The following is a 12,296-nucleotide window of genomic DNA, read 5'->3' as shown; positions in this document are numbered from 1 at the left end:
TTTTCATTGAAGAACCAAGCACAGCATACAATAGTGTTTTAAGCTGATGAAGACAGTTGGGTGGAAAATGTAGCCACTGATTTTAGATTGAGCTTCAAAGGCATATATTGTAGTTAAATTACTGCTTTTGCAGAATATAAACTTCCTGTTTTCAGAACAAAGTAGGATAGTGTTGCCTCTTTTTGTTTATCATTCCTGAGCAATTAGAGGTTTGAGTTAAATAAAAGGCGGGGGTGGGGGGGAGAATAAGTTGCACAAAGGAGTTGAGAATTCCAACAGGAATGAAAGGTTAACCTTTTATATATATTAAAAAAATACTCTCAAAATGATTCAGAAATTCATAATGGAGCATTTTATATGAGAAACAATTTTAACTTTATGTTTCAAATTGAATTTAAAAGAGTATCTCTGAGACACCTTGTCCATTTAGCATCTGCTTTGGGCTCAGCTCATGATCCCAGGGTACTGGACTTAAGCCTTCGGTCAGGCTCCCTACTCAGTGGGGAGTCTGCTTTTCCCTCTCCCTCCGCCCCTCCTCCCACCCCCACTCATGCTGTCTCTCTCTCTCTCTCTCTTAAATTAATAAACAAAACCTTTTTTAAAAGTAAAAAATAATAATAATAAATAAAAATAAGTAAAATAGCATCTTTGGATAAAAATCTTAAAGTCCCTTTTCATTCCATTATTTATTTTATCTAATATTTTCTGTGTGCCTCCTAGACTTTTGCAGGTACAGTCAGCCCTCGGTGGGGAGAACAGACAATAATTGGAAGAATGCAGAAGAAAATTTAAATTATCATTTTTAAAGTGAATATATATTAAAAACAGATACAGTAAAGAAGTTGAAGGACTTTCCCTGAGAGAAAGGGGAAAAAATATTTCTTAGTAACCAGGTGTGATATTTTAAATAGTCCAACCAAAGCCCCTGAAGCTTGTGGACAACTAATTAAATGTGCCTGGTTTTAGCTAAAAGACAATTCCAGAAAGACAAATAAATGTTTGCATATAGCATATCCATAACATAAAGTTTTAAAGCATAATGCCTCAGGAATGGGACACAAATGGGGGGTTTTGCCTCTTAATATGGGTGTTGTTTACAAGGGTTTATTAGGTCCTTTGAATTCCTGAAGCTGTGCCTTCTGATTTGTGCATTTTTCTGTATATTATAGTTCAACAGAAAGTTCAGGAATCAATTAATAATTTAAAAACTCACTGCTATTTAAAAAAATTCTCTTTACCTAGGATTGTTGGGTTTTGTCTTTTAATTTTACTTCATTAGAAATATGATTCTGGAGATGATTCATAATTCTCAGAGAAGAATCGTGTTAAACCCTAAACTTTACTGTAGATTTTTTATTTTTTATTTTTATTTTTTTGGCTTTCATCAGGGATGGAAACAGTAAGGTGCTCTGACATTAGTCATGCCGTAACATCCTATACACACAGAGGAATTATAAAAGCACGTTGGTGAGCCTGCCTGCCTGCCTTCCATTTGATCTCTTTTGGGAACAGAACAGGCCATCATTTGTGAAAGTCGTCTTCTTGCAAGATGGATAAATGCATTTTCTCTTCCTTGCCACAGGACAAATGGAAGACAGTAATTTCTAGTCCCATAGCAGTGAATACGAAATCAAAAGAGGCTAACTTGCTATGGTGACAGCTTCAAAAGGAATTCTTTTTTTGAAGGCTTTTTTTTTTCTGGTTTATTTAACACTGAGGCGTGTCTGTTAAGCCTGCTTTCAACAGCCTCCAGGAAAACCTCTCTGCGGGTTGTGTCTGCATCAGCAGTGCCCCTATTTCACTGATTTCTGCTAAACAGATAGACATTTGCCATGACTGCTCAAGGTGTTAGTGCTTTTTGAGTGGAGATTATTTTATATCAGTGTGTCTGTAACTGGAGAGTCCTGATATTCTGAGATTAGGATTTCAAGGAAGCATGAGTTCTCTAGGGGGCATTTGGTGACTTGAATTTTGTTTTGAAGAAACTCTAGAATTCTCTAGAATTCCAGGTATGCATTTTCTGTTTAATTTGGAGGATCATCTTTTTACTGAGTGACTTTAAGACCTGCATTTATAGGGGCACCCTATAAGTGGGTTAAGACTCTGCCTTCGGCTTAGGTCATGGTCTCAGGGTCCTGGGATCAAACCCCGAATCCGGCTCTCTGGTCATCAGAGAGCCTTCTTCCTCCTCTCTCTCTGCCTACTTGTCATCTCTCTCTCTCTCTCTATTAAATAAATAAATAAATAAAATCTTTAAAAAAAAAAAAAAGACCTGCATTTATAGTACGGGTTGGTACTAAAACAAAAACAAAAACAAAAGCAAAGACAACAACAAAGGAGCTGTGTATTAGCTTCGTTAAAACCAAAGCGAACTCAAGACCCCGGTCTGCTGTTCCCTCCACCCTTTCCTATTTGCCTCTTGTGCTTGTTTCCAGCTCATTTGCTGCAACATTTCAAATATACAGAAATAACCTTTTTTTATATAACTATACAGTCCAGCTGTGTAGAAATAACTCTTTTTTTTAAACAATGTGGCCCAAACGATGAAACTGACAGCAATCTGTTCCAATGTGAAGGAAACAACAATGCTGTGTTGTATCTATTAAGACACTGCACTCTCCACTCTCCTAAGGGATTTTCCAAGTGATTTTGACTACATGAAAATTCCCTAACTTTAGAAACGAATCCCCAAGTCATCACGCATTCTTGGTCACCTTGGGTGCCATGACGTAATCTCAGCAAAATCTCATCTGTCCCCTGAATATCATTTAGAACAAAGAACCATAAGGTGACGATCAAGCCAGCTTCATGGGCAAAATAGTTATTACTCCATCTATGTACATTTTGCAAAATTATTGGTGTGTGTCCTCTGATTTCCTTGATTCATTTTTGTTCTAGACAGTGAGAAATTCAGGAAGGTGGCCTTTAACTTATGTTCAGAACACTCTTAAAGGGTGGAAGAGTATGATACCGTTGACTACTTGCTTACAAACTTCATGAGCTATGTTTTTATCATTAAACATGTTATTTCTTTGCTTTTCATAAGATTTGGCAATGGTTCCAGGCATGCTTTGTCAGTACTTCCATAAGGAAAGGATCCATTATCCAAAACTGTGGCTGGAATAGTAGATAACGTGCATGCTTTCTCCTTTACCTTCCTAAGAGAGTGCAGTGAATTGAAATCCACTCTACGACTGTCTTTCTGAAGGACTTTTCCAATTAGTGGGATGTAGCTTGTAACAATACACTGGTTCCCCTAGGATCGATGGTTAACCTGTTTTTTATTGAAGCAGGAAACCACCAGGACAAGCTGAGCTCAGGAAGTGTAGAAGGCTCTCTCCAGAGGGAAAGATTAGGAGAGACCAACAGTCTTCCAAGGACCTACCATCTAATAGGTTATTATCATGCATTATTCCACATAGTTACTTTACTACTTAGCCCTGTATCCAAGCAGGAACGACAAGCTATTATTAGAAAAGCAAGCTAAATAGTTTGGAATGGATATCCTTCCATCCCATGCATTCACCTCCCATTAAGAGAATGAACTTCCTGCGTAAGTGGAGTCCTTAAGTACCACTTATCCATTCTTGCTTAATTCCTTTATCTTAGCTTGAGGATATTTCATAGATAAAATGCCTTGGAAGTGTTTCAGAAATGGAACTTTTTCTTTAAAGTGAGACATGTTTAGTACATATTAGCATCGGAGAATCAGTTTTGATACCCAGATGCATCCCAGTTAGCTGAATTACTTTAGCCAACACTCTTTTTTTTTTTTTTTTTTAAGATTTTATGTATTTATTTGACAGAAATCACAAGTAGATGGAGAGGCAGGCAGAGAGAGAGAGGGAAGCAGGCTCACCGCTGAGCAGAGAGCCCGATGCGGGGCTCGATCCCAGGACCCTGAGATCATGACCTGAGCGGAAGGCAGTGGCTTAACCCACTGAGCCACCCAGGCGCCCCTAGCCAACACTCTTAATCCCAGTAGCCTCTTTCCCCCAATCTATAACATGTAAGAATTGAACTCCCTCGTCTTCTGCATCCCTTTCAGTTCTGAAATTCTGAGTCTATATATTTGATAAAATACCGTGCTATAGGTTATACATCTCTGGCTCGGCAGAGGAGAGCAATTTCTCAAAAAAACTCAAACTTGAGATCCTTGTCGAGTGGTCGTCCAGTTTTCATCTGGCTCAAGATTAGATTCTGATTGAATGCTATTGTCAAGCCTCATCCAGTGTCTGGAAATACTTGTTTCTGCCATTATCAGTCTACTTCTAGAAGTCTTGCCATTCAACTACTGGTACGACATTATAGTCCTATGCTTCTGAGACATTATTAGACTTTCTGACTTTATATTTCTTTTTAAAAATAATTTTTTTAACTTTTCCACTTTAATGTCTTCACCATTACAAAAGCTCCTAGTACCTACATGTGACATTATAATGGAATATAGTGACATACAATGAAATTAGTCCCAATGTCACCTGATACCTACCTAGTGATAAAGTTTCATCTCCACATCTTGAAATCCATTAGGGTACAATTATGTGTTACTAAAAGAGAACAGCAATCATGAAAGATCTCTTTATCAGGGATGTCTGGGGTTCAGTCCTCAGTAAGCACAGAACATTAATAGCTAAGGGTCAAGAATTCACCAGTGTACCTTAGAGAAAGAGTGAACTTATAGTCCAATCCAGTGAAGAAGAGAATGATTTACTTTGGGATAAGAAAACTAAAATAAAATAAATGAAGCTACCTGGAAGGAACAGCTGTCAGGATTTTTGCATGAAGATAGTTGTTCAGGATAAGTGAGCAAAAGTAGAATAAACAACAATTTCAGTATCAGTATAAAAAGGCCTCATCTCTCTTCTACAAACAAGGGATCCTGTTGAACTGACCTCTAGTCTAGACCTCAGAAAGAAGTATATTGTCTTGGGTTGACAATGCATTATCAACTCTTTCATGATCATGTGGTACCCAATCCAAAAATTTCATTTTAGCCAGACCTTGCTACTTACGTCTTACTAATTTTTCTGTATTTCACTGGTGACTCTGTTCTGTATCTACCCAGTGCACACCCTTCTGAATCAGCATTTCTGTAACCACTTTGAGAGTATCCCTGTTTTGTACGGTATCTTTAAAATACCATTTCTTGGGGTGCCTGGGTGGCTCAATAGGTTAATGCCTCTGCCTTCAGCTCAGGTCATGATCCCAGGGTCCTGGGATCGAGCCCCGCATCGGGGTCTCTGCTCAGTGGGGAGCCTGCTTCCTCCTCTCTCTCTGCCTACTTGTGTTCTCTGTCAAATAAATAAATAAAATCTTAAAAAAAATTAATTAATTAACATTTCTTTTCTTTCTTTTTTTTTTTAAATTCACTTTGGTTCTTTATTTTTTTACTTAGGACAAAATTCTTTACAATATAAAGTGTTTGTTTTTGTTGTTGTTTTTTACTAGAGGAAACAGACTTTTTTTTTTTTTTTGGTGTTCAGTGATTCATCAGTTAAGTTTAACACACAGTGCTCATCATAGCACATGCCCTCCTCAATACCCATCACCCTGTTACCCCCTCTACTCCCTCTCCTTCGCTCTGAATCCCTCAGATTGTTTCCCGGGGTCCATTGTCTCTTTCAATTCTAATTCCTTTTTTTCATCATCTCTTTACTCATTTAATATTCCCATGTTCCTTTCCTCTTTTCTTCTATCCCTCTGTTATTACATGAAGAAATTCTGTGTTTCTTCAATGAAAGAAACACTTCAATTAAAGAAAAATTTCCAGTTTCTTCAATTAAAGAAATTCTATACCTATGATTATGAAGATGTGTTTCTCAAAAGAAAATATTCATGTGTTGAAGATTCTTGGAATCTACCGATAAAAAGAATAATGATAATAATAACTAAGATGCATTGGATTTTTACTGTGCTCCATTTAGAGTGCTCCATTCTTTACATAGATTATCTCATTTATAGACTGCAGTTTCTTAGTGGTATCAATATTGATCGCAAGTACTGATCTACCAAGTGTTAAAATTGGTAACCTTCCAGATCCTACTCATTTTAAGCAAAGGCACTCAGTGAGCGCATAGCTGAAACTGATGATGATCTTATTAAGGCACTACGGTCAACTAACTGTGTAATTAAAATACACAGATTACTTTCAAACTTTCCACTCAGCAAATCTGACATTGGACATGTACAAATGTACAATATTTATGTGGAAATACAAATTGGAGAAAGAATCCACTTCCTATTCTACCTTTCTTTCACAAATTCAATCCTATAATTTCAGACCATTTTAGTTATTGACTCATTACCATTCCCATCTATTTTTTAAGCTGTGGAATTCCATTTCTCTGGTCTTCTGCCCTATGTTAACCTTTACATCTATTTCCTCTCTTCTCCTCTCTTCTGTTTACTTTCATTCTCGTCACAGAATCAGCCTTCCGGACCAACTTTTTCAGTTAGCTTATGATTTGGTATTCTGAGTTCATTTTCTATACATTTCTAACCATCTCAGTCCTGATTTCATTTTTTTTTTGTTTTATGTGACAAAACATTAGCAGAGGCATTGACGTGTATTTTTAATGATAATAAACCTTCTAAGTTGTCATTCATTTTTTATGACGATGCGTGTTAGAGACAGATTTAATATAGAGCCGACTCAATTGAAACGAGTCAATCCTTACGAGGCTTTGTATCTTGTGGCTAAAGCCCTGTGTTACAGTAGAAGGGCAGACAAAGAGCACACTGAAAATCATCGGTAAAATATGCAAAACTAGCAGAAGTTTCTGAGTTCATGTGAAGTAAGATCAGAATAGAGGTTATGTAAATAATAATGCATCATTGTGGCAGGGATCACACTGGGAGTTAGAAGGTCATAATCTTCATACCAGACACTAGGTTAAAACAGGCTTCTCTCCAAAGTTGCCACATGCTAGAAGAGTATCAGTGGATCCAGTAGCCCTCCAGGCCCCCGGACCCACCTTGTTTGAGGGAGTTCAGGCTGCTCTCCCTGGGGCTTCTCACTATGTGTATATACAGGCACCTGGGCTCTTCAAGTCAAACTGTGAAAAGTAGTACTAGAAGGGATCACAAACATTTACAGTAATAAAATTTGACTTTGAAATAATATATGTGGAACAATTGACTCTAATAATGTCTAAAATGCATATATGTGCTTTATAAGTATTGTCTTTACTTGGCAATAACTTCTAGAATTGTGTTCAGCTTAAAATGTCATTGTTCTGATGTGTATTTATCGATTACCAACAGAATTTCTTAAAGTCACACAGAATTATCCCGTGATTAAATGGTGATGATAATCTGAAGTGTTATCCATAATTTAAGGCATCATATCTGCATGCTTACACACATACCCACACACTCACACAGCACAATTTTTAGAAATGCCTCGCTTCATGCTGATTCCGTGGATCAAATTGACCAGATAAATTTGATGTAAACAAATTCCTTCAGCAGTGATGCAGAAATTCTATCTAGTGTGGTTTTTAAGTGATCTTGTAACTAATATCCATTCTACATATTTTTTTAATTTTTTGAGCTTTTTACAAAACAGACATCATTTTTACTTTGAATTCTTTTTTTTTAAATATTTTATTTATTTATTTGACAGAGGGAGAGAGATCACAAGTAGGCAGAGCAGCAGGCAGAGAGAGGGAAGCAGGCTCCCCGCTGAGTGGAGAGCCCGATGCAGGGCTCGATCCCAGGACCCTGAGATCATGACCTGGGCTGAAGGCAGAGGCTTAACCCACTGAGCCACCCAGGTGCCCCTTTACTTTGGATTCTTGTATGCGTATTCACCAGCCCTCTACCCATATAAGATTAACATTACATAAGGAAAAAACCTATAGAGTGTCTAAAATTCCTATAATGACTTCCCTAAAATCATTGTAATACCTAAGTCAGAAGTTTAGTATATTTTTTTCCAGAATGTGTTGATCATCTCATAAAAACTTAAAATGAGTGTTTAGTGGTTTAGCTATTATTGTGTGGTATTCTCAACTTTTTTTATAGGATATAGCGTGTAGTTGATAAACACGGGATCAAAGGAGAACCTGTATTATGTCTTTACAGTGGGGTGAGTGGTGAGACTGACTCACTTTTTAAAACTCTAGAGTGAAGGGGTGCCTGGGTGGCTCAGGAGGTTAAAGCCTCTGCCTTCAGCTCAGGTCATGATCTCAGGGTCTTGGGATCGAGCCCCACATTGGGCTTTCAGCTCAGCAGTGAGCCTTCTTCCCCCTCTCTCTGCCTGCCTCTCTCTGCCTACTTGTGAGATCTCTCTATGTGTCAAATAAATAAATAATATCTTTAAAAAAATAAAAATAAAAAACCCTCTAGAGGGAAGCAAATATACAATATTTACATAGCAAGGGCTGTTATTTAATTTGGAGAAAACTTTGTTAAGTGTAGTTATTAAAAAGAAGTCTTCAAATTAGATTTTGACATATTTACTAACATACATAAGTTTCTGACCTATTTTTGAGATTTAATCTGAGTAGAAAGCCACTCAATTGAGACCATTGTACTCAGGAACATTAGGTAGGAGGATGCACTGTCATGGGTGATAGCTGGCATGTTACTATTAGTAACATTCCTTCTACTCTAAATTTGGTGATATTTCATCTTTTATGATACATTTCTTTAGTAGTTTATGAAACATGTTAATTCATCTATTAATTGTTCCCATTTAATTTTTTTAAAGTCATGGTTAAGAACATTAGCCAAAATGAATGTCAAAATGAGATTCACTTGGTTCTTCCAATGCAAAGATGTAATGTAAAACCAAGAAGCAGTTCTCATTGCACACTGGCCCTTTCGCGTGGACAGACATTGTATGGGGGAAGAAACTTTCTCCTGGTTTATTGTGAATTAAAATAAAAGATTACAAAGCCTAACATCCAGTAAATTAGTAATCTGTAAGTGCCAGGTACTGTGCCAGATAAACACCTTATATAATCCTGTTACTTTGTTTAAAATCTTCCAGTGGGGGTGCCTGGGTGGCTCAGTGGGTTAAAGCCTCTGCCTTTGGCTCAGGTCATGATCTTGGGGTCCTGGGATCGAGCCCCACGTCGGGCTCTCTGCTCGGTGGGGAGCCTGCTTCCTTCTCTTTCTCTCTGCCTCTCTGCCTACTTGTGACCTCTGTCAAACAAATAAATAAAATATATTTTTAAAAACCTGATGAAATGAAATGAAATGAATGAAATGAAAATGTTTATCATTCCACTTATTTCTGTACTATCACTGTTAAAACCAAGCTCAATACTAAATTGAGAAATTTCCTTTGTGTTTTATTTTCAAAGCACTAAATGTGATTTGTTATACTTTCTAAATCTTAGGTCTGGTAAATCAAAATCTGTATCTTGTTACTTAGTTTATCTGTTATTTTATATTACTGTATAAAGCTACCTTTGTTTTTCTCGTAAGAATTACAGCTGAAAGAAAATTTCCTTAAAACCATTCATCTGCTGCTATTTATTCACATAGTTCACTTTTTGATTTCAAGGATACATATGTTCATCATGCACACACACACTAGTTATTTATAATAAAATAAACTCTCAAAATTGAGATATGAGGGACGCCTGGGTCACTCAGTGGGTTAAGCCTCTGCCTTTAGCTCAGGTCATGATCCCAGGGTCCTGGGATTGAGCCCCGAATCGGGCTCTCTGCTCAGCAGGGAGCCTGCTTCCCCCTCTCTCTCTGCCTGCCTGCCTGTCTGCCTGCTTGTGATCTCTGTCTATCAAATAAATCAATAAAATCTTTTAAAAAAAATTGAGATATGATGTTTTATAAATACTTAGAATATAAGTGTGAAGTACAAAGAATTTAGCATACACAGAAATAGAAGGAATGAGTAAGTATGAGTTACTATTCATGGTCTCTGGGGTGAAGGGTCAGCAAGTTCAACAAGATAAAAATTTGAATGGGTAATTAAAATTTTTACCTTCTTTCTACTTGGGGAAGGCAAAGGAATAACGGAGAGGATTCGTAAGAGGTCTCTGAAGCGTTCTTGGCAAAAATGGGGAGGCTTTCCACTGAAGTTGGGGTGAATGTTGCCATCAGGTTTCTATTGAGAAGGTAGGAATGGGCAAAGCCTAGAAACCAAACAAGGTGATCCCTGTACATATATCAAAGACATTACAGATGCTAGACATGGTCCTATCTAGAAAGGTCAAATTATGGACTCCTTCCATTTTTGAAAAGTAGAGAAGCTAGTTGTTCGGAGCCAGCATGGAACAAACCAGTTAATCAGCTTTCCTGGATGTTTCAACAGTGTAGATCATTCATAGAGTAGCAACAACTTTCTTCTGTGAGCTATGACTAGTATCTAGTACGGCTCTGGAAAAGCAGGTAACTCGTCAGTTTGAGGAGTCAAGAAAAAAACCATAGGCTGCTCGAAATGATAGCTTTGTTGTTGCTGTCGTTGATGCACTGGAGATTAAATATATTTATGAATAAGAAAATACTCTGTAGACTATAAAGCACCATACAAACAAAAACATAATTTGTGTTAGGACTGAGTTATAATCATGTAAAATTTAGTAGTTTGAAATCTGCTTCTCACATTTTCATATTTAAGTGTGTACTTTGTTTGCATGTGTTTTCAGATAATCACAAAGACTGTTCTGGTGTGTCTTTACACCTCACACGCCTGCCGTAAGTACTTCTAGTTACCCTACCTAAGTGACAGCTTTAAGATCTTTGAGAACCTAAAAGTGGGAAAATCCACTGTATTCATTGTCTATTGTTATATAACAAATTACCCTAAACTTAGTGGCTTAAAACAACAAATATTCTGGATACAAGCTTAGCCGGGGGCAATGGCTGGTCTCACACAAAGGCTGCAATCAAGGGCTCAGCCAGGGTTTCAGAAACATCTTGAGGCTCCGCTGGGGTGGGAGCCACTTCCAAGATCACTCACACAGTTATGGACAGGATTCAGTTCCTTGTTCGTTGTTGTCTGGAGGACTCCTTCATTTCTTGCCTTGTGGACTCTAAACAGGGCAGCTTACAATATAGTGGTGATTGGCTTCCATCACAGCCAGCAAGAGAAAGCAAGGGAGGGCATGCAAGATGGAAACCACAGCCTTGTAGCCTGATGTCAGAAGTTAGTGAAGAATATAGAAATTTGATGGGTGAAGAAAAGGGTTGCCACAAATCTTCATACTCTGACTCCTATGGGGGGGGGAGTGAAATTGCTTTGTCTTATTCTTTTTTAAGAATAACCAACCCCGAGGTCCAGTTACTATGCCCAGTCCATGCCCAAGGGAAGAAGATTAGACAAGGGCATGAATGTCAGAGCTAGGAATTACTGAGAGCTGTATCAGCCAGAATTCTCTGGAGAAACTGAACCAATAGAATGTACACACGCATGCACGCACACACAAAGGGAAAGAAAGAGATTTACTTCAAGGAACTGGCTTACACAGTTGTGGGGTCTGGCAAGTCTGCAGTCTGCAAGGCAGGCTGGAAATTCTGGCAGGAGTCAGTGTGGAGTTCTGAGTCCAACGCAGTCTGGAGGCAGAATTCTTTCCTCTTCCTGGGACCTCAGGCTTTTCTCTTAAGAGACCCACCCACACTGTGAATGGTAATCTGCTTTAGTCCAAGTCAGTAATTTAAATATTGGACACAACTAAAAAATACCTCCCAATGTTTGACCAAACTACTGGGGTCTATTCTTTAGATAGTGGACAGAGACACTTAACCATCACGGGAGCCATTAGAGACTGCCTTCCACATTATTTATGGCAATAAATGTTTTTAGCTATTTGTCCAAAAAAATAAGTTATTTAAATAAAAAAGCATATATCCTACCTCTTTTTCTGTATTGTTTTCATTTTCATATGAATCATATTTTATAGATCAGTGTATTAAAGTATATCTTATTTTTCTAAGGCCATAGTTTTTATGTTTCAAATAGTTGATATAAATGTTACTGTTTCCTGCAGACAGCCTCTCATTGCTGGCATGTACCTTATGATGTCTGTTGACACTGTTATTCCACCGGGAGAGAAAGGTAATTATCTTTTAGTATTTACCATTATCTTTACTTAACCTATATGAATGGATTTACAGTATTTTTTAATAAAATTTTGAAATGATCTATTGCCCTGAAAACTAAACCAGTTCTTTATTATCCTTAGATTCTAAATAGATTTCTCTACTATTCCAAGCCAGTAGTTTATTATCATCCATTCTTTTACGAGATGCTAAGGATTGAGGCCCATAGGTAGGTAATAGGTTATGTAAATACAAAAATAAATCTTGAGTATTTTACAAAT

At 37.5% G+C, this 12,296-nt stretch overlaps 1 protein-coding gene across 20 annotated transcripts in view; it reads left to right on the top strand.

Moving 5' to 3' along the window:
- Window positions 1-12,296, top strand: part of PAM (peptidylglycine alpha-amidating monooxygenase) — a 282,570-nt gene that overhangs the window by 203,624 nt on the left and 66,650 nt on the right. For all 20 annotated transcript variants that reach the window (XM_044264740.1, XM_044264805.1, XM_044264795.1 and 17 more), the window contains exons 8-9: window positions 10,623-10,671; window positions 11,964-12,031. In XM_044264740.1, the coding sequence (XP_044120675.1) occupies window positions 10,623-10,671; window positions 11,964-12,031 (117 nt within the window). The remainder of the gene's footprint in view (window positions 1-10,622; window positions 10,672-11,963; window positions 12,032-12,296) is intronic.

Source organism: Neovison vison, chromosome 1 (genome assembly GCF_020171115.1).
Source record: "Neovison vison isolate M4711 chromosome 1, ASM_NN_V1, whole genome shotgun sequence".
NCBI classification, from domain to species: domain Eukaryota; kingdom Metazoa; phylum Chordata; class Mammalia; order Carnivora; family Mustelidae; genus Neogale; species Neogale vison.
Note: the sequence above shows the minus strand (reverse complement) of the source record. Positions and strands in the feature narration are given on the sequence as shown.